General features: G+C 36.3%; 1 protein-coding gene across 1 annotated transcript in view; it reads right to left on the minus strand.

Annotated features, from left to right (window-relative positions):
- Positions 1-7,153: 7,153 nt before the first annotated feature.
- The window catches only part of LOC108238234 (vertebrate ancient opsin), an 84,005-nt gene continuing 67,683 nt past the window's right edge, over positions 7,154-23,475 (minus strand). The window contains exon 5 of the mRNA XM_037981735.1: positions 7,154-9,437. Within this exon, the coding sequence (XP_037837663.1) occupies positions 9,159-9,437 (279 nt within the window). The 3' untranslated portion in view covers positions 7,154-9,158. The remainder of the gene's footprint in view (positions 9,438-23,475) is intronic.

A 23,475-nucleotide genomic window follows, 5' to 3' on the forward strand; every position in this document is an offset into this window, starting at 1 on the left:
GGCACGATGGGAGTCAAGGAGTTGATTCATGCAGAATAATATGTCTTTTTCAGGTAGCAGCTCATTCCCTGGATTATTTTTGAATGACATTTTAAAAACCACTATGTATTATTGTCTTGGGAGCACATGATGTCCCAAAACCTTTTTAAGACTCACAAGATCATTACTAACCCTAATTTTTACTGTTTATTGTATTTACCGCAATGTTATGAAGCTAATTGCTTAAATTAGTTTGGGATTTTTTTAATTTAAAGAAAAAAGAAAGATTTGTAACAGTACTTAACTTTTAATGCAAAAATGAAAAACATAATTGACACTGTTTCATATAATTACAATTTTAGATAGCATTAGATTTAACTGCTATTTTATAGGGAGGCTTTTGTATCCTTTTTATGTGTTGTAAAACCATTTGAAAAAGATTTTCTTGTATCTTAAAACTGGTTGGGACCTATTTCTTGAGGATTTTTTGAATAAATGCTGATGTGTGTTCATATGATTAAAAAAAAGTAAATTTTGTAGAAATGCTGTCCTAATAATAAGTTTCCGAATGCAATACACAGAGGCAGCTTAAATAATTTACTCCTCTTAAGTTTTTGTGTGTACCAAGTTTTTACAATGTGAAAAACCTGAATATATGCATCAGCTGCAGATCTAAAAATGTGAATCTATAATGTACTGAGTGGCTATAAATTACTGTGATGTTTCACTGGGTTGAGTTAATTTAATTGGAACCTATGTGAACTAGGGGAGGAAAAAAGATCTCTTTTCTTGTATTGTGTTATAAATTACCTTTTGTGCTGCTCCATTTTCACTCTGTTTTCTAGCTGAGTTTCATTTTGCACTGTGCTCCCATTAGAGGAAGCTCTAATACATTAATTTATTATCTGGAATATAGTAAATGTTACATTTATACCATCTAGCCATCCATGTTCACCTTTTACTGTATACTCATCCATTAATAGTACAGTCATATTTCAACAAAGTCTAATTGGTGCCTATTTCCTTGTACTTTTGGATGAATTTGTACAGTACCAGATGGGACAATTAACACGACTGGGTGTAATAACCTTCCACTTCAGTCACTTTTTTCCAGTTATGCCTCATTAGTTGCTGCCCGAGGAAGTGAATTCAGTCCCTGAGCTGGTGGATGATTACAGAGACGGCACGGCTGCAACATAAATCACTATGACACATATACAAAGGATAAAAAGGTAGCTCATTTATTCTGCTTTTACATTTTAAATTGATTCTGTTTCTAATATATCCACGACCTATTGTTGTGCCAGTCAGGCTCGGTGTTATAAGATGTAGGACTAATGAAGAGGGTATCTATGTGCATATACTGTAAATGTAGATTGAAATATTTGGTGTATTTCCATGAATCAGTGCACATGATTCAAGATGTTTCCTTTAACACCATGGACCTCCGTGTGTTTGAAGATAATCCTTCTTGACTTCACAGGATATACATATGACCCAATACTGTCCACTCGGCCTCCTCATTGAATCCCATGGCTCTAATTAAAGACTTATGATTGGCCTTAAGAGTGCTGCAAGCTTGTTGAGCTAACAGGAGCGCACAGTGGCACTCTAATGATGCTGAATTGACAGTAAGGAAAGTTTGGTCTAGGCTGGAAGGCACAGAATGGTCTGACATTCTGTCAAGCAGGAGCACTAATGGTACAATATTTATCATCAATAAATTACAATGCAGAGGATTTTCTCTTTTCATTTGACAAATCAGTCAAAAGAAAAGTCATTGCCAGTCGTTTTCTGCCTTACAGATTTAATTGTCTGTCAATTTTTCAAATTTACTTAAACTCAAGCTGTGATTTATGGCTTTGTTACCATCTGAGAAGAGAAGTAGCTTTTCCTTAGTTAAACATTCACTCCAGTTTACCTTATTTCCAACTGTAGACAGAAAAATAAGGTTTAACTAGACACTGACAGAAAAATTTAAAAACAAAACAACTGGACTTCTATTCTGTAGCTGAAGACATTTTGCTTCCTGTCCAAGGAGCGTTCTCAATTCGGAAAATTGGAGAATGTGGAGTTCCAAGGTTTCAAACTGCATAAAAGCTTTGTTATGTAAGCTAGATCCACATGCAAATTAATCTCACTCCCCTCACAAAGTAGAGTCATTAGGGTCTATGTTAGCTTGGCTCACAATACAGATGCTTTGGTCGCATGAATGAAGGTGATAATAAAAGGGAAAAGGACTAATGCTCCATTGTAAGTTATAGAAAGCTGAAATCTGACACCTCCATTTCTGTTTAAAGCTGTTTTTTCTCATTTGTTATCTACGTTGAATAAGAAAAATCAACTTTAAACAGAGGAAGAACTCACCAGATAGAAAATGAAACGTCTTTAACTACAGAAGGTTTTTTTTGTTTTGTTTTCTTTTGGGGGGAAATTCACCATGTACTGAATGTCTGAGAGTTGACACCAGTGTTGTGGAAAAAAATCAATTTCCAGGCCCTATTAGATGAAATCACTCAAACAGGTTTAAGAGGAATTTTGGTTAAGATGATGAAACTGCCTGTCCCATGTTAACGGCTGAACAGCTTAAACTTATAAGCTTCCCAGATACTTTTTAAAAAACATCTTTTGAAAATCTTTGATATTGTTTAGAAATTTCTTCTGTTTTGAACTATTTCAGCACATGATCCAAGTTTAATGGTGACAGGATCAGGACAAAGCAAGACAGTTGCAGAGAAACTACTCCATTGTTGTTGTGGTTTCTTAAACCAAACAAAGTAGAAATAAACAAAATATGCATGTTTTAGGTCTAAGATGCATCAAAAATAAAGTTTCTAAAGATCTCCATCTTGGAGGGTGTTTTTTATATCCGTTTTCTTGACAAAATCTCAGTTTGTGTGTGAACGGTAGAGGCAAGCTCAGCTTTAATGAATATCTGGTGTAGTGTAGGATGTATACGTGTGTGTAAATAGAAGACCGATAGTAGAAACTGACTATCCCAAATAAGCTGCTGATTATAAAATATCCATCTGACTGCACGTTTGACTCAGACTGAAGTTTTAGTACAACCTTGTCTCAGCGTTTGCCCTTGACATTTGAAAGATTTCGAAAACGTAATTTTCAGGTAAAAGAAGACTCAAACCAAAACAGATTTAGAACAAGATACACTAGTATTTACATACACTGGTTCATGCTTTTCATTTTCTTTGTTGTTTCCTATGTTTTTCTTGTTTGTATTAACTTTAAATGTATGTTTCTTTGTTATTATTGTCCAGTTTTTTAAGGAGTTTGTGTTTTCATTTTATTAGTTTTAGAAGTTTAGTTTCCTTTAAAAGCCTAACCAGTGTCTGGGTCTGCAAATTAGCCACAGGCTCAAAGTCCCACATACAAAGCAACAATTTCATTGTTTGTAACACTGTGCATTATGTAACGTCCCTGATCAAATACACTGAAAAAAAAGTGCTGATATTTTCAGAACAACTGGAGCTTCTAATGATACATTTTTTGCAGTCATGAGCAGCACAAGGTGTTGTAGCACACACCAATGTCACATTGTTTTTATTTCTGGTGTAACAAATGAGTGAGTTGAAAACTGAGCAACTTTTACTTTTCTGTGAAATGTCTGTTCTGATTTTAAAAGCTAAGCTGCTAAAAGATGTCAAACTTTCGACAGTCTCATTTAAGTAATTATACATCCAGGGCAAAACTAAACTTTTACTGAGTTTTCACTCAGTAAATGAACTCTTATTAGCTCTAATCTAAGGAGGCAACCCTTATTAGCCCTGATCTAAGGAGACAGATCTTACATTAGTGTCTATTAAAATCAAATTCTAGTTCTTACTTTGCAGCTAAGGAGAGTCGCTGTGTGAACTGTACACAGTCTTGTACAATGTTGTCATTTCACAGATATTGCATTCAGCAAGATAAGAAATAGAAAGGCAACAAATGCTGAAAATATAAAGGAATGTACCCTACACATTCTGGACATTATATAGTTATAAGAGAGCTATTCCACTCATCGCCTGCATCTGCAGCAAGAACAAAGTTTCACATATTCAGACTAAAGACTTCATGTAAGGGCACATTTACTAATAGTTGTATGTTCCTCACCATAATTAAGCCTCATTTGTAACATTAATGAGTTCATCAGTCTGTTGGTCTGGGAAAGGGGAAGCATTATTTATTCACACATTAGTCCCTTTCTTGTTAATGCTTCCTATGTTTTATTCAGACAGGGCTGTGAAGGTGATGAAACAAAAGAGTAAAGTTTTTCATGTATTTGTTTGTGCAAAGATTGGACACTGAATTTAATAAAGAAGACCTCAGACATGATTAGATGCATAGTATCCTTACAACATCTCTCTGATATACAAACTTTTACAAAATAATTTTTGCGCTACGCCGAGCAAAGAGCAAGCCGGTTGGAGACACCTGCTTAAAACCAGAGAAGGCTCTGAGATGCCTGCGTAAAACTCCATGACTGTTTTGAGAGGCATTTTGTTGCACAAATTCCTTTTTGAATGTGTTCAAAATTTAAAGTGGTGAAGTCAAGAGCACCAACAAATGTTTCAAGATGATTTTGAGACTGTTGCAAATACCGTTTGAAAACTAGTCACTTGTAAGATACTGGTCTAAATGGATAGTTTGTTCATTTTTGAAGTGATGATTTGTCAAATAGTTATATGTAGTTAGTACCTTATTAGCCATGACATGAACACTATCACTGTTTGTTTTATTGTTATTAGTGGTTGACCTGTTACCATTTAACATAATTAGTTGCAAAAACAAGTATTTTTGGTGTTTGCAAAAACATAATGTTAATTTTCTACACAGCAACAATAGAGACCATTCTTCGGTATGGCATCACCAGCTGGTTTGGACACCTAACAGTGAAATCTAAAACTCAAAATTACCATCTAATAGGAACAGCAGGCAAGATCATTAGTCACACTCCTCTTAAACTCCATGAGCTTTTGGACTGGGCAGGTATTTCACAGGAAAACAACATCTTACCTGACAGCTCTCATGTTTTACATACAGAATATACACTCAGGGAGCAGGCACAGGGTTCCCCTATGTAAATTTAACAGACACAAACAGTAATTTTTTCCTGTCTATTAAAGTTGTCAATAAACAAATTAAATCTTAATATTCACTCAATTACGCAAGGCTAATTCTGCAGCCTCTTTTAAAGTTAGCATATTTGCACATTGAAGTTTGTTAATATTATTGTCATGTTTTTATTACATAACCTTTATTGTCTTATTGTTCTGTGGTCGTTTTATCTTGAATGTGTTATTGCTGTGCAGCAGTGCCCTTTTTATACCAAACAAAATTTCTCCCATGGGAGGCAAATAATCAACTTTGAACTTGAACTTTGAAAATGCTACTCCAGCTGTGTTGCTAGCATTTATTTCAACATTACTCTAAAAATTGCTCAATTTCTAATTTTAAACATTTGACATGTTTATTTTGTTTGACTGTGAATTAAATATTGGTTTCCAAGATCTGCAAATCATTCAGTTTTTTTTTTACATTTTACACAACTTCTCAATTTTTAATTTTGTATTATTGTGATTGCACCTCTGTAGGCTTATTTTTAAGAAAAAACCTTGAGACCTTACATACAAATTCAATAATGTGATGAACCTTTTGTTCAAGATCTTTTGTAATTTATTGTTTGTCTTTGTTTTGTAATGGCATAGAGCTTCAAAAATAGAAACCACTGGTTGAAAATATACCATTGCTCCAAATTACACTGCACCAAGATTTCTAGTCAATATGTACTCTTATATTTTACATAGAAAAAGAAACTTGTGGACATCTGTGCAGCTCCAGGGTCACAGGTGGTTTAATTTGACAGAAAACGATGACTCTAGAATGAAAATGTCCCGTTTTGCATATTTTCATGTATTCAGGTACCTCTTATCTCTAGTCACCAGGGGTTTTGTTGTAAACAGTGGAGACCAAGAGCCAAGTATTACATACAAGCAATTAGCAGATCATCCCTAAAGGTGCCCTGAGGCCTGGAACAGAATAACTCAGAATGGGTTAGTTTGTGAAAATCTTCCAAACCTTTTGGTTTGGATTCATCGACACCCAGAGAGGTCATCTTTTCAACAACGATCTGTTAGGATCTGTTAATCTGAAAGTGCCAGTCAGTTCGACTGCACCTCTGCCAAAGTGCTTCAGTGGTAATTATGAATTTAATACTACAGCCACTTTAGTCTATTTATATGTGTAATTAACTTGTTGAATGAACATAAAACATGTAGACCAAAGAAATCTACATCATCAATCAAACATGTACCTTGGCTGTTTTCTAAGGGTACAATGACTTATCTAGGTTTATCATAGGCTTCCTAAATCCACAGCTCATCAGAAGAAGGATCATAAAAATAATTTGTATTTGTGCTTTCCTGCAGTGTTGCCAGATACATGTCTTTTGTGGCTTCATTTTGAGTGCACTTGATATACTTCATGTTTTAATTCATTTACCTCCACTCCAAACACGTCCTCCATCCTGGCCACTGGAAAAATAAGAAGTTAGAAGTCTCAGCTTGAAAATGAAAACCCTCTTAAGCTTAAGCTTATTTTCAGCAGTCATTGTGGATGTTTTGAATAATATATAATATATGTAATGTTCGTTGTCTATCCATCCATCCATTTTCTTTACCCACTTCTCCATTCTGGGTTGTGGGGAGCTGGTGCCTATCCCCAGCAGTTACTGTGCGAGAGGCGGGGGACACCCTGAACAGGTGTAATGTTCGTTGTGTCAGTTTTAATTTGTTAAAACAAGACTTAAGATTTTCTAAAGTTAGCTTTTGTGGAAAAGTTATGAAGCATTAGCTGTTTACCGGTATTTACATAGAAAACTCTAGTTATCTGAGTGCATATAGCATCGTCAGCTGGCTTTAAACATTTTCACTGCAACCAGTGGAAATGCTACAGCCAGAAGCACTCATTTCTGCTAAAATACTCTTATAATGCAAAACTGACAGCAATATAAAAGCTGGTGCTTCTGTAGATTTAGTCTACTTTGCTCTACCAGATGCCTTTTTGTGTTTTTGACATACTGATTTAATTACTAGATAGGGCTCTCATTCTAAATAATACCATCCACAAATAACATTAATAAAAAAGGAAACAAAATAAATGCACTGTATCATATAAATGTGAGGAAAAAACTTTGTTTATTTACAGAGCATTGCTCTTACTGTCCACATTTTCAGTGGTGACATTCTGTAAACAACACTTCATCGTTTATCTTCAGGGATGTAACAGTACCATTAAATCACAATTCAGTATAGATGTGGTACAATGGGAAACAGAAACAGAAACAGAAAACAAATTCAAAATAAAATATTTTTGTGTGTTTTGTTTGTTGATTTTATATATTTTAAATAGTTCATAACCCAGAAGCAGAGACAAAAAGAAATATCTCATATTATAACTAATATTTAGTTGTTATAGATAAAAATAACTCATATTATCGTGTCTTATTTATCCAATCTGAGCTGTAACAGCATCCTACAGTGTCCATTTGTCAAAAATTGTTTGATAGACTAAAAAAAAAAAGTATGTTTTTTGTTACAAAACAGTACAAGAAAAAGTGTTAGTTTTTGTTAATTTAGCCTTGACTTAATGAAGGCAATACATTACTGATTACCATTTCAAAATGTGAAATAAATACAGTAAAATGTGGTTATTCAAGCACACCTAACTTCTTAGCTAAGTGAAACACCTGGTGGCACATTTAACAGCGTTTATTAGATCCTCAAGGGCATTTTGAAGGATGTGAATTATGACCCATTTGGCTTTCCATACATCTACCTTTCATTCTCCACTGCTGCTGTAGATCTCCTGGAACACGAAACTTTTCTACACTTCTTTGAAATAAACAAACAAAAAAGGCAAGTCCTCAAGCTTTTGCGTGAAATCTAAAGCAGCCGTTCTTGCTTTGCTTTGGTGTAGAGTGCTTTAGATCTTATCCTTTCCGTCTCAACAGACAAAAAACTCATTCTCTTGGTCTGATTTCATGCATCAGTACTGTGATGGTTTGGTCTGATGTATTGTTACACTCCTAAAATCAAAGTTTGGCACACAGTCCACATTTCCAACCTGTCCTTCATACAGCACCTACCACTTTGTGAGAAATCCATTTGTCACATCAGAATAAAAAAGTCTTATTGAACAAAATATTAAAATCTCCTCTACTTTGGTATCAAAAAGATGCTGCCATTGCACCGAAATAGTATCTACATACCAAACTCATTCCATCCATAATATATTTATATAAAACTAAAACATTTTGTTGTAAAAGCCTTTTCATTTGGTTGTTAGTACTTCATTATTCTATCTGTCAGAGATTAAGCCACTTTCAATCGTTTGTATCATTATTTAAACATCTACCAAAAATATTTCAAATTTCAATATTTCAAACCTTAATTACCTTAAAAAGAACAGTTTTAATGTCATTAGCATGCTACAATAGCAATGCTGCGTGTAGAACAAGTCACTCATTAAAACCGGCTCATTTCTTACAAAATAAAAGGAGCAAAACTAAAATGACTTGCAGCAAAATTAAAACCTAAAAGACTAAAATGTTAAAGTAATTGCCAGTAAAAATATTTTGTTGTGCTTACATTCTTTTTTTTTTTTTCGAAGAATCTTGTCTGAGTTTTGTAAAACTTTTTAAATGTTTTAGGTAATAAACAACCAGCGCTCTTCACCTTTAATTTATTATTGTAAGACATCAGTACAAAAATAAATTTTTTCTTCCTCTACACTTTCTGATATTTCATTAGAATGAATACCTTACCATATCTGTAGCTCAGATATTGCACAAAAGAATGATCCTCATGAATCCCCTTTTGCTATAATCACTGCATTTTCTGCAAAATAGTTTAAAGCTCCCTCCTGGCACGACCAGTACATTTCTTTTATTCTGTAGAGAAACACAGACTTCAAGCTTTTGCATGTTTACTGCATCAGATTTTTGCTCATGTTGTCCAGAGGCATTCCATGTTTTTCTTTTTGTTATTAGTGGAGACAAGGCTGATGCAAGAGCTGCTTTAAATCCACCTGAACGGGCTCTCTGGGCCTCAGAAACACCATGTCTCTGGTTATTAATGACTTCTTGGCTGGGGACTTTGAGATTTCGTGGTCGTGGTTAATCATCAACCATCCAAGTGGGCCACTAGTGATACGACAACAGGCTTGTCTGAAGAGGGCCCTTTGGTGATATCGATTGTGGGTTCACAAGACGGGCCCAGCTGGGGCATGGTGGCGGCTGGTTGACCCAGTGAGGCGACCATAAATAGAAAACCATTGGTTTGGCGTTGGCCAGTCCCTGCTGCACCCTTCATTGCCTTGGTGCAAAGCTTGGAGGAGGATTTTAAGCTGGAGCCTCGTCGAGGGGCTTCGCATCGCAACAGGGATTGGAAACATCTGTAAAACTGGGACAGGATACAAATGAGTGATTAGAAATACACCAAGATAACAGTGGGTTCAAGGGATATTCTGGCCATTTCGGTGTGCTGAGTAAAAGTTAACACAAATTAATACCAGTCGTAGATAACTCGTTGAATTCTGACAGGACTGATCAGCTAAAACTACAGTCAGTTTTGCATTACTGTGTAATTTTGACAGAAATATTAATAAGTTTCTTTCAGATTTAACCCCATGCTGTGCTTTCCCCCTCACTCTTGCTCATTTGCACTTTTAAATGACCACAGAAATCTATATAAATAACTGCATATTGCTATTTTTAAACATCAGTTTAAAGCCTTATAAAATGTTTTAGATTGGGATTGTTTTAGGATACCAACAATATACTTTGATTTTGTGCCTGCCCCAGTTAACAATTAGCTCATCAGTCCTATTTCTCCCAATTGAAGCAGTTCAAAGAGCTATTCAAAGCAGGTAAGAAATTATTTTTTCATAGTGCATTACTTCAAAATAGAGAGAATATCTCTTTAGACCACAAACTAGCCAACACAGCGAGTGCTTCCACCTTTGTCTGAACATACTAAACGTTACACCTGTAATTGTTATTTAGTGAACAATAATTTGACTCATGTTTGTGCCCTTGTTAAAGAAAAAAATCATTGGTGTGCAAATTTACTTGTCTCTCTGCTGAAGCTCAGGATAAAATACATTTATTTATGACTGATCTATTCCCTCTGAATCGCTACATAGTTGATTTTTTCTTCCCTATTGTGTTGTTTGCCTTCTGATGTGGAACAATACACCAGAGGAAACAAATTAGTCTGCTCATAGGGTTTGTGCGAACCCTCTTTGCATTTTCAGTTAAATAAGTGATTCTGCTAGTGTGTGTTTTACCAAATAATAAGAGGAAAGTAATAGAGAATCAAAATAGCTATACACTTTAAAAATACAAAATAAAAAAACATTATTTCTAATGAAACAACAACAACAAAAGATTACTTGGATCATTTTTATTGGTCAGATGATGTATTGCAGCAGCCTTTTACAAGGATGTTTAAGAGCTTTTTGCAAGCACTGTGTTTACGTAAAAACTGCAGATAATCTTATAGGAGACTGAATGGTTAAAAAACAAAATAATGTTTCCATCAAGATCTTAATGTACCTTTGGCGAGGTCTCAGTTCACTCATATCCATCAGGGCAGGAAGTGCACACCCATAAAAATCAGGTAAAAACTAAAAAAAGAGCTCCAACTACCAGAAAGTGCACCATTTAATTAAAAGTTTCTTTACCAGAGAGTTAGAAAGGTTTGAGAAGGAATGAAAGAGTTTAAAATTTCAGTGTCAGGCCCTATTTACTCGCACAATAAACCATTTTATCTTGCATAAAGTGAACTGAAAAGGGCACTCTGGAAATCTTTTGTTACAACCTCAACTGCAGGCTCTTATTGAGTACAAACATGATATTTTTTAACTTTTTTAAAATTTATTTTTTACCAGGTGATGTTTTGGTGAGAGCAGTGCCCTGTTTCGCAGGTTCACAGAGTTTTGCACCTGAAAGCTGCCTACAGTGGTCCATACTGGAAAGCAGACGGGGAGATGTGATAATAATGAGGCATTATGTATGGGTTAGTTATAAATAAAAACCCTGTCTATTCTGATGGTCCCTGAACCACTTCAGTGGAAAAGTTTGGAGATTAGGGGCCTAGTTTTCTTTTTTCTTTATTGGTCAAATTCATATGTGTGACCTAGAAATCAAATGTAGGGCTTTCCAATCACTTGTCGGCAACTTGCCATCGCTGTCCCAGAAGGATGTATGACATAGGTTAGGGAAGTACACCCACCAATAAGACTGAGGCTGTCAACCTCTGTTTTACCTACATTTTCTACCAGATTTATCTAGGTCATCAGCCTTTAAATGGGGATTCGACGCCTCGTTAGGGACTCAGAGCTATTGACATTGCTGTGGATGTCCAGAAGAAATAAGTGTGATAAGAGTTAAGCTGACTTAATTAAATATAAGTTAGGAAACTAAACAAACTTGCTATAATCCTGACCTGAATTATTTATTCATTAGATGGGAATAACTGCTCAGTGGTTAGCTGTGATGTAGCAGTGGCAGCAGCTGTCTCCACAGGGTTTAAGGCTGCTGTGAGGCAGCTGTGGATAAACATAAGAACTCCTTAGAGATAAGACGTAAAGACTTTAGTGTTGTCTCACTCTGTACTGCCAAAGAGCCAATACACAATCTGCCACACTATAGTGCAAAACAATAATTATAGCTAGTAAATTTTTAAAGAAATTTTGACAGGTCAATAAAGCTACTGGTTGATATTTCAACAAATGTCACTTTTCCTCTATTATTCCCAATAGTAATGTAAGATCTACTTTTGTTATAATCTAAGCTGACAAAATATAATGTACAAATGTTATTGAAAGTGTAAAGATTGTGGACAAAGGAAGACTTTTTGTTGCAAAAGGTTTGGAAAGTTTGGACAGGCCAAGGTTAGAGCTGTATGACATCATCACTCTAAGTTCAATATTCAACATAGTAAAATTTTTAAGAATCATAAAACTTAAACTTTGATTGTGTAAAATCTATTAAAAATGTAAACATGCCGTGTAAAGTCCAACTTTTTGTGACCTGTTTAAACTGAAAATTATTTCTACTGTGACATATGTCTCAGCTATAGAGCTCCAACGAGGGCTTTTAAATTTTTATTTTGTATTTTTCCAAAATCCCATTGTTGTGCATGTAGAAATTTTGTGCAATTTTATCATTCACTCTGTACAATTTTAGCTACTGCTGCTAAAAGTCATGGCATCCTATTCCCAACTTGACTGATGGAGTTTTGGATGGCTTTTTTCCAAAACTGTAGGAGGATTAGCAAATCAAAAACTATGACAGGAACGAAAGAATGAGTTATAGGAGCCATACGGGTGGGTCAGTGCTTATGTACTAGCACCCATAGAAAAACAGGAAACAAAGAAAACTATGAAAAACAAAACTTTTAGTCCAGCATGAAAACTAAACATCAAATCATATTCACAGAGTGGAGCCAGTCTACAGCAAAAAGTCTTTTTTTAGGTGGCTGACAAATGCTTCAACACTTTTCTCAGAACCCTTTTATCAATAATTTCCTGGCATCAACTCTAACTTCAACTACTTTATGCACCAATAAAGCACCCAGCTCTACCAACCACTTTATCCTTAGATGTCTCAAGATCCAAATAGAAAGGTGATCGAGTGTTAGCTGTGGCTGATCCAAACCTTTAGAGTAGTTTACCTCTGCTGAGTCTTGTAAATCTCTGCAGAAGATGTTTTCATTGGTTTTTGACTTATGTAAAACGCAAGTTGATGTATTTATGCTGTTGTTTAAAATAGTTCACTTTTCACAAGTTTTATTTATTGTCTTTCATATGTTATTACTTTCTTTTAGCAGTTATATTTTAACATTTTGTTCAACTAAACTGAAAAACACTGTGGTCAACTTGAGTTGCTTTTAATGTGCTACTTTCTGCCACAGAATAATAAACAGTGAAAAGATCCCTGGATACATTTTTCAATCCAGGAGGCAGATCTGTTTGTCTCCAGATTGTGATTTCATGCATATTTTCTTGTATTACATCAACCTCTGCACAGAACAGAGCCCTTGTGTTATACCCAGCTCAAATCTGGGCATCTCCTCATGATGATGGACAGACAGGAAAATTCTGAATAATTGAGAACCCCCCGAAACAGGCTGAAAGCACAACAATGCATTCAGAGGATTTGGCTGTGCTTGATATTCCATCCACATCGGTGCCTTCTTCTCAACAACAACCGATTACTACACCACTCCTTAGACACTTTTAAAACCACTTCCTCCTGACATCCTGTTGATTTGGACAATAAGATGCCACTCTTGAGTAAACGTAGTATACTTAGTATACTTTCAGAGTTCATGTATACTCATAGTTTACTACATTTTCTCATGAGCACAACATGGGATTCAACCTGTTTACACTGGAGAAACGACAAGAACGTAAATGAACACATTCGAACGTTTTAAACATTAACATACACAATGACAGATACAGAGATATAAAAAAGGTTAACACAGTACTTTATTTGGTAATACCAGTAACAACATATGGGATGTTTACATGTGTTTTTCTGAAAGGAAAAGCTAAATAAAGACATTTGTCTTTTTAAGTAAAGAAGACATGTTCTTATTGTGTAATAACAATCCACACACAGACAAGTTATCCTCTAACAACTAATATATTCAGTCATAGGAGGGAAACAAAGTCCACCCTTTATCAGTTCAATTGTATGTATGAGGACATAACAAAAAAGGTGTGGTCTTTCCCAGGTTCTACAGTTATTGAAATTTAACCTCAGTTTTACAAAAATACACACCAGATTCCAGCATGTCAATAATTATTAAACGCAACCAAAAGCCAAAATGGTAAAGCTGTGAAAAACTAAGTTCATCCTCTTTTAACAAGAGTAACTCTCAAGAGTCATTTTTCTGTATGACTTGATCAGACTCTCACTTTTTCTTCACGTTGCTTCAGTTCATTAAGGTTTACAGATATTCAATTCTGCACAGGTCTCTTAAGGTTTCTGGACTTTGACCAAACCACTGCATCACTTTGATCCTTTTCTTATTCAATTTTTTTAGTCCTCAGACTTTTTCTAACTGGCCTGAACTTTTACATTCAAACTTCTTGTTTGTTTTCTTTTTGTCATTTCTCTCATCATTTCCTGGTCTGAACATGAGGTAAATTGGCTGAGACTGCTGGAAAGATTGGCAGCTATTTAAAATCTTTTCCACTTTTGAATAATTGTTCTGTAGACTGATGGACTCTGAATAGTATAGAAATAACCTTTAATCCTTCCCAGATTAATGGGCAGCAACAGTTGCCAAAACCAATGCCTGAACAAAGTAATTATGTCTGAGGATCTGACACTGACAGTGCTTGGTGTGGTGATTAGTGAACGGGAACAGCTGGGATGATTCCAGGTGAGTGACAAGGCAAGACAGAGTAGGTGAGGGAAACTATGACAGGAAAACAGAAACCTATGACTGCCAAGCTGAACAGGTTACAGAACTACAGAATAACTTCGAAACAGAAATACTGGCGGAACAAACAAGATGGACTGAAACAATGGGATATGCTAAACTAAACCAGGAAAAGCAAAAAGTAAAAAAAAATAAAAAAAACAACCCCCCCCCAACATTCATGTTTTAGCTGCTTTTTTAAAAAGATTGTAACAGGACTATCATCCAATATCCAATTGGGGCCTTGACAACATGTCTAGTTTTACTACATATATTTATCCATGCAGGATTCCATTTAAAAAGGTGAACAAAAACAATGAGTACAAGATTGAAAACCCAGCAGGCTGTGTGAGTTGTAAAGTGTAAAACTTTTTTTTTACCTCACCACTGCATTTTTAAACTTTTTTTTTATTTTTTAAAAAGAAACAATTCACCCAATTGTGAGCCCACCTAGTGAGAATTTAGTCATTTGACTCAACCTGGAACTTTTCCTGAATATTGCCAAATGCTTTTGCTGGAAGTACTGCAAAGAGAAAGTGAGAAATACACCAGGAAGGGGAAAAAAGCCTCTATTTACACTGAATCTACAAGCAACATGTTCACCCATTTGTCAGTCAGTCCATAACCTGTAGGTCATGTAAAATTGAAGGCCCGTGAGAAGCAGTGGGGAGGGCAACACACAATTCCTGCTACCCTCAGTGGTTTCAGACAACACACTGATGGACAGAGTATGATGAAGATGGAGACAAATAGAAGAGAATAAAGAAATTTAAAACACTGAGGTTTCGGTATGAACAGGAAGATGAAGGCACTGACAGAGCAACCCATGAAGCATGACTCTCTGACAGAAAGTGTTGGGTGGAGGGGGTTTGTCGATAACTCAGGAGGGGTCATCACAGATCAGCCTGATCAGGTTGAGCCCTTAGTTCTGGGTGGGTGGAGGAGGAAACCGAAGGCTCAAATGTCAGAAATCATCTCTGATAGTTAGGTGCTCATCTATATTTTAAAGCATGAAGCTTGGCCCGAGTACATATAAAGAACAGTCAGAAATGTGTTCCTTTTAGTTTGGTTCACAAGTAGATTTTAATGACTGGTCAACATGTAAGGCTGTTCTCATCACAGTATGCATCAAACAGTCACTTAACAACATTATGCCTAATGCAGTTTAGGAAATCTAAACGGAGTGACACACTGATGGGAACCATTAAGCTTCTTTTAAAGACACCAGCATTTAATCCACTACTTGACTTAATTTGATTCAGTAAACTTCCAGTGTTGTTGTATATCCTGCTGTCCACAGAGTGCATCGGGGGGAAAAAAAAAGCAGATCTAAGAGCTCTATCACACAGGAATGTGCAAACAGAATGACAATCATCTGACTTCCTCTTGGGATTTTTTTCGGCACTCTTCTCTTCTCTCAACTCAGTGCAGGCTGCCTCGTTTATATTCCAAATCAATCATTTTCTGACAATAAAGTGGGAAGCTTGTACAAGCCGCGCAATGTGGACTTCCTGCAAACTCTAAATTCTGCCAGTCAGGCTAATTTAATACTTCCCTACAGATTAGTTTCCCACCTCCAACCTAATGTACTTGGCTGAAGGCGTTTTTTTAAAGCAGTATAAGACAAACCTTTGTTTGTGCCGTTGCGTGGGAGACTGAAATAAAGCACTAAGGTCATTACATTTGACATAATAAGGCTTTTTTTTGCCTTGGTTATACAATCATGAATACCATCCGCGTTTGTAGTGATCCAGATCTCTATGAGCTGTTAGCAGTGGCTTACAAAAGATAAATCTGACCAAACACTACAATCGTAATTCTTATAAAAGAAACTCAAGGATCAAACAAGATAAAGATTATAAATTGGATCTAACTGAGATAATTTTTGAGATTGGGATTTTTTTTTTTTTTTTTACGCAAGTGTGGGTTTTCACTGGGTAAATTTTGGTTGATTGGTGAAATAAAATTCATCATAGGCATGAGTGTGGTAGTGTTAGTGCCAGTCTTTAAATGAGATTAACAACCTGTTAAGTGTTTACACTGATTCTCTCATCCTTTGACAGATAGAATAGGCTTCAGCCTCTCAGTGACTCTAAGCAGGATGGATGGATGCATGAGTTGGCCGGTGGAAGGATGGATTGATGAATTGGAAAAAGAACACAGATGACAAGATGTATGAATATGAAAACAATAGTGCTTGACAGCTACTCATGGCTGTTTGATTATATAATAAAAAAGAGAAAATTAAGAAGATTCAAGTCTTTGTACAAACTGCAACTCGGACTACCCTGCTGGCATTGAGCTCATGGTCCTGTGGTGTAATACTGGCTGTGATGTGGTGCCTTGTTTTGTAGCTCAGTTGGACATGTACCCATGACTTTTGTTTTACCAACCTCAGCTAAATGCAGACATTTATTTGATGACTAAAACTCAATATAGATGTCTACAAAACTTTCAATTTTAGGCCAAATTTAGCTCTATTTCAGCCTAGATGTATGGCTGTGGCTAACAAGCCCACCTGTGTTCCAGACTGATGACTACATCGAAGCAACATTAAGTGAATTCAGCTTTATTTCCAATTGTTATAAACTTGTGGATGTATTGTGTTCCTGCAAAAGAATATGACTGAACAGTTTCTATTACTCTGTTCTGTCTGACTCACTGTCAGCTGAATGCTGTTTGATTTGTGGCTGTGCACAAATGTGTTCATGAATTTGGTTCATTTTGTTCTTTTAACTTTTTAACTGAGAGCGTCAGGTTTGCAGTTGCTCTAACGAAGTAAGAGAAGGTAATGAGATCTGATGTTTGATGTCTGATGAGAAGACGAGGAAGACCTCAGAGAAGACTCATGGATGTAGTGACAGAGGATTTGAAGCTGGTTGGTGTAACAGTACAGGGGGCAGGAGATAGGGTGAGATGGAGGCTGATGATCTGTATTTGTGTGGCCAGTCTATGCAAAATTATCCGTGCAGACTGTTTTTTCTTTGACCCAAAAAAGTCTGAAGATCTTGTGATGACGAACTCAGCCCAGACAGACTGCAACTGGTTGCGAGGGCAATAATGGGGACTGTTCAGATTACTGATCCACAATTCACTCATTAGTGTGCACACACACTTAGCCTGCAGTAGGTAGATGGTGTGGTCTTCATTAATCTATTATTGTTAGGAGTAGAAAAGGTAAATACATAATTAGAATAATTTACAGAAAACCCATAACAAAATAAGCGATGATCTACGGACATGAATTAGTTCAGTTTTAACCTGTCTGAGCCAAACTTTTAGCTAGTTCTTGTAAAGTGTGAATTTGCACAACACTGCTGCTGGCGTATGGACTGAGCTGGACTGAACCAAGTCAAAGGAGAGGGAGGGTCGGTAGGAAATGCAGCCGTTAATTTTAATATTAGATTTAAAAAATATATTTGTATGTTTAATCTTTTATTTTGTCATTGAGTATGAAACTTGTGAACAGGCACTTTAAGCTAATTTAGTATTGTTTGTCTTACTCAGCTTTTTGTTCTGGTGTTCCAGGGCCAAATCTAGTGCAAATCAGGGTTGAAGTTGAGTCCGACACTCACTGCTGACCAGCAGATACCTGAAACTCCAAACACTGTTTTAATCATTTCACCGTGGCAGTGAAAATTCACATCAATAAGGTTTTTACCTGCACTGTTACATTTACTGACAAACTGTTTCTGTATTTCCGTTCAATGCAGTATTTTTCTTTGTCTGAATGAACTCCTTAAGATCAGAGATGACATTTGTCTTGGCAAAGAATGCATTTTCTGAGAGCCTGTTCATTTAAAATGAACTCCAGATCTTGTAAAACAGAATTATGTGGGAAGGTTATGACCAGCTAATATCTTACCTGTTCTAGATAACTCTTTGGTCAGCCTCAATTTAGAGTTTAGCTCTGACTGGATTGATGAGCTAACAGCTGGTCAGAGCTGGACCAAGACCAAAGTTCATCAATCCAGTATGAAATAAACTCTGTTTTGCCAAACTGAGGTCATTCAAAGAGTTATCTAGAACAGGTAAGATATTAAATGTTTATAACCTTTCTACAAACCTCTACTTTAAAACATCTTAATTATATCTTTAAGCCTGATAATGCTCCGCTGTTCTTTGGGCCACTCCCTTTTTCAGGGGTTGCCCCAGTGAGCAAACTCGCGTGGAAGATTTGGCAATTGTTTTACGCAGGATGCCCCTCCTGATGCAAGCTGGCCTCAAACCTGCAGCCAGAGGATTACAAGACCGTGGCACTGCCCACCAATCTACCACAGCCCCTTTTAAAGCCTGTTAATAATCAATCAGAATAGCTCATTTAGATGATTAAGAGATAAAATGATCGGGCGGCCTGTTCTTTCCTGCTGACAAATCATTTAATGCTCGAAAGTGGGAACGAACACTATGTTTTTCTCTGTTGCTGTCATGAAAAAAGACATATTTTAGTTAGAGTTTATTCACTAGCTTAGCAGAAGGCAGAGCAGATGGGCCTCGAGAGGCTCAGTCAGGCTTTTAGTTTCTCCTGAATGAGGAACTCTAGTTAATAAATTGTTGAATTAAATATTTAGCCGTGATGGAGGAGATCAGACAGGTAATCACACTCCCTGTCTTCATGTCTTGACTCCACAATTCACAGGAGTGGGAATTTAAGACGCTGACATGAAACTAAATACAGTTTGCTTAATGTAGCTGTTTATGATTTTGAAGGTGAGTGATTTTAAAGCCTTTTGAGACAATGCACACAGAATTCATGCTCTGATGTTTTAATATTATAGAGTAGAAACTACAAGGTGTTCACAGAAAACAAAGTGAAATGACTGGGTGAAAACTTACCCATAATTCCTGGATTTTAGGCCATCCACGTCAGGTCTTCAGGCCCTTTTTTGCTGTGATGGCCACTGACTGTTGATCGGGACAGATGCACACCAGCTGCTACTTGTATCTGTACAGCATTTTTAGTCTTCAACTCGCCTCAACTCACAGTTTCCATAGTAACGGGCTGGGAGGAATTGAAGACTGAAAATGACATACAGGACATTTGGTGCTCCGTTCTCCCAGTGAAGCTCTTTTTCACGACTCCGTGAAGTCGATGATGTGAGGACTAGATGTCTCTGTAAGGTCAATTAGCTGAGCTGCTGGCAGGCATTCGGTGTGAAATAGGAACAATGCTGTTCCTTCAGATAAAAGCAACATCTGGAACCTCTGCATGTGTGTGAGTTTCAGTTTTTGAGTTTGCAATAATCTAACTTTTGACAGCAACTGTGGGAAAAGTTTACACGATAAAATGTAAAATGTAACGTTTGCATGGCTTTAGAAACAGTTATAACATTTACTTTCTAATTCAAAAGCACTGTAAATAACTCTTTGTACCGTACATGACGTCTTTCTGACAGAGTCTGGTGGGAATCTTTTCTTACACAGCAGTTTGTGCCTCACAAAGACCAAAATGAGATGGTAAAGATTACAACGGGGAAAAGGTTTTATCATTCTGCTCCAGAGGGACATATGTACTTATCTTCTCTTAGTTTTTCCTGCAAAGTTGAACCATATTTCAGAATAGAACAAAACATCTTTAATCTTGAGTCTAAATGTGTTGTTTTGTAGAAAAACAGATTTGCTTTAGAATTATGCTTGACAAGGAGATACAAGGGGGAAAAAACATCACAATTTTGAAGTTAACTTTTAAGTCAGAAATATAAATCCTATGTTATTTCAACAGTATTGCTTTGGAGACCCTATCTACACTCTTCCATTTTTTTTCCTGTTAATTAACAAATTTCCATCTACATGATTTTTACAAAATTGCTGAAATACCCATGCTGTGCCAGTAGGTGGTGAGAATGTCAACATTACCAACACTTTTAAAACCAGAGAGAAAACATTCTTAGCTTGGCTAAAAATTCCTCAAAAACTCATTTTCCTTTGATACAGTGTACAGATTCGCTCAGCTATTAACCATTTACACACAAAGTCAAGGTTTGACGGTGACAAAATCAGGATAAAAAGAGACAGACCCAGAAAAACAGGTTAAAAAATGGCTCCATTGTTGTTTTGGTTTCTAGGACACAAAGTATTAATAGGCATGTGTGAAATACGCCCCCATGTTGTTTTTGAGAAGCCCCTTATCTTAAGTTCACACCAAAACAGAGCTTTTAAAAAATCTTTACTTTGGAAAGCAAAGTAAAGATTGTAATGTTTCTGTGTGGACTTTGAAGTTCTCCCTGCATGGGTTTACTCTGGTTTCCTCCCACAGACCAAAAACATGCATGTTAGGTTAACTGGTAACTAAACTGTCCCTAAGTGTGAGTGTGAATGGTTGTCTGTCTCGTTTGTTTCTGTGTCCCTGTGATGGACAATTGTGCCTTCATTCTGGGAAATTAATTAATTATTGATACCTAGTTTTTGCTGTAGATTTATGTATTCAGTGAAGTTAGTTTAAACCCCTATCTTCTTTGTTTCACAACTTTGATGCCTGTTATTTGGAGTCACAAAAGGAAATTTTGTTAAGGCCTAAACGACTTAATATAATTTTATCATAACATGCACTTGTATTACAAATTAAGAAATCCTTTAGCAAATAACAGCCCCTTTTCACATATTAGCTGACTAAAGTTAAATGATGGATTATTAAAACAAGGTCTTCCTTCTACTTTTTTAAAATCCTTGATATACTTTGTAAAAAAACTGAACCACTTTATTAGTACACACTTTTTAATGAGCTGCTTTTAAAAGCATACTTAGATATCAACAACACTGACAAGCAATAAAATTTAATTTCCGCTCAAAACTTGTTTATTTTGCAGGATGAGCTGCAGAAGCAGGCAGGTACTGTCTGCATATGTCTGCTGATTCTGTTTTTATGTCATGTGGGATGTCCTATAAATACTACCTGTCTACAGGAAACACTGTTTGTGTCTCCTTGTTGGAGATACAGGTGGAAGCTGTGCAGCTGCTGCTATAATACACATCTGGAAAGATTTTTATAGGTATTAGTTTATGTTTAGAGTTGCAAAACTTTGTAAGAAAAAAAAAGACAACCCATCATAACTTTGTGTTTGCTTTAAATTCAAAACTAAATTGGTGTGGTTTTTGATCAAAGCATTTTTGTGGTTTAAGGAAAGAAAAAATAAAATGTAAACAATAATGTCAACCTAACCTAAAAATGACCAAAGAAACTAAGCTGTGGATTCTTACTGGCCCCAGCATCTGTGCATTGTGTGTATTACTGTATTCATCATTATTAGTTTGTGCTGATTTATAGTTATTCTCCTGACTGGTACATTTTTCTATTTTTTTGTTTAACAAAGTGGAATTAAAATGGATTTTCAGTTTGATTATAAGCAATGAACCTACATGAAATAGACCCCCTCAAGCTCAGTACTTTGTAGAGCTACTTTTGCAGCTGTTACAGCATCAAGTCCTTTCAGGTTCATCTCCATGATCTTGGTCCATCTAATCACTGAAGTTTTTGTCCATTCTTCAGGATCAAACTGCTGCAGATTAGATGGTTGCTGCTTGTGTCCAATAATCTTTAAATCAAACCAGAGATTCTCAGTTGGACTGAGGTCCTGACTTTGTTTGGACTACTCCAGGATATTTAATTTATTCTCCTTAAACCAGATGAGTGTTGCTTCAGCAGTGTGTTTAGGGTCATTGTCCTGCTGAAAGGTGAACCTCCATCCCAGTCTCAAATCTCTGGAAGATTCAAATTATGCTCCCCTGGGAAGTTCTCTGTATTTTGTTTAATTCATAATCAATTCTGACTTATTTCCCAGGTCCTGCTGATGAAAACATTATTCACATTATGATGCTGCTTCTCTGTGGGGATGGTGTTCTCTGCATGATGAGAGGTGCAAGGTTTGTTTGGGATATGGTGAAGTCCAGGATGGTTTAAAAGATCAATTTTAGTCTGATGTGATCGCATCACCTTCTTTCACAGTTTTGGAGAGCCTCTAATATGCCTTTTGACAAATTCTAAACAGTCAGTTTTATTTATGTATTTTTTAAGTCTTTTCTTCCCTGACCACCTTTTTATTAAGCTCAGGTCTGTGCAGATTATAGTGGTCCTATGAACCGACAATCCCATCATGGCTGCCTTTGGCCTCTTGGTTGCTTCTCTGATTAATGGCCTCCATGTGAGTTTTAGTGAACTTCCTTCTCCTGGCAGGTGTCTTTTTTTTTCTATTTTCTAAAAATGGATTTAATGGAGCTCTATTGGATGGCCAGAGTTTGGGATGTTTTTTTACACTTCAACCTTGATTAGACGTTGTCACAACTTTGACTCTGACTTGTGTGGAGAGTTCCTTGGTCTTCATGCTGTCTTTTGCTTGATAGCAGCCCTCACTACTTAAAGGTGTTGAACTGATGTTGAACAGGTGTGTATTTACTGAAATCATTTGACCCTCAGATTGCCTATGGGCGAAGTTTATTTAGCTATTTATTTGGCTTCTTAAGGCAATGATTAGGGCTGAAAGCAAAGGGGTGAAAACATATGCTCTAGTTTGTATTTGTTACATACTATTTTTATGGCTGTACATGAATGTGATCACTGCTCCCAGGTCAGGGTCATGTTTTCTTAAATGGCATGGCAGAAAAGAAGCAGAGGAAGATACTTTTTAACCAAACTATACCAAACAAAGAATGACTGGTTTAAAAACATACGCAGAAGCTTAAAGACCTGCCTGTTCGATTCAAATCAGCTGTGCAAGAAAAAGCTGTATGATGCCACTGACCGCAGACAGCTGCAGCAGAGGGAGAGGAGAGGAGTGTATGGCAGGCAGTTGTATCATATAACAGGCACTTTGGCAAGTATGTGGCAAGCCATTTGTATATTTATTCAATATCCTTGTTTCACAATTTTTTATTTTAAATAATTTTGCATTGGGAGATGTTATTCAGCTCAGTATTACTGTTTTATTTTTCATCAAGTCTGGGTCAAATTATTTGAAGCAAACACTAGTTGTTTTTTTGTTTTATTTTAATTGAATTTTTTAGCAAT

Source organism: Kryptolebias marmoratus, linkage group LG20 (genome assembly GCF_001649575.2).
Source record: "Kryptolebias marmoratus isolate JLee-2015 linkage group LG20, ASM164957v2, whole genome shotgun sequence".
Classification (NCBI taxonomy): Eukaryota; Metazoa; Chordata; class Actinopteri; order Cyprinodontiformes; family Rivulidae; genus Kryptolebias; species Kryptolebias marmoratus.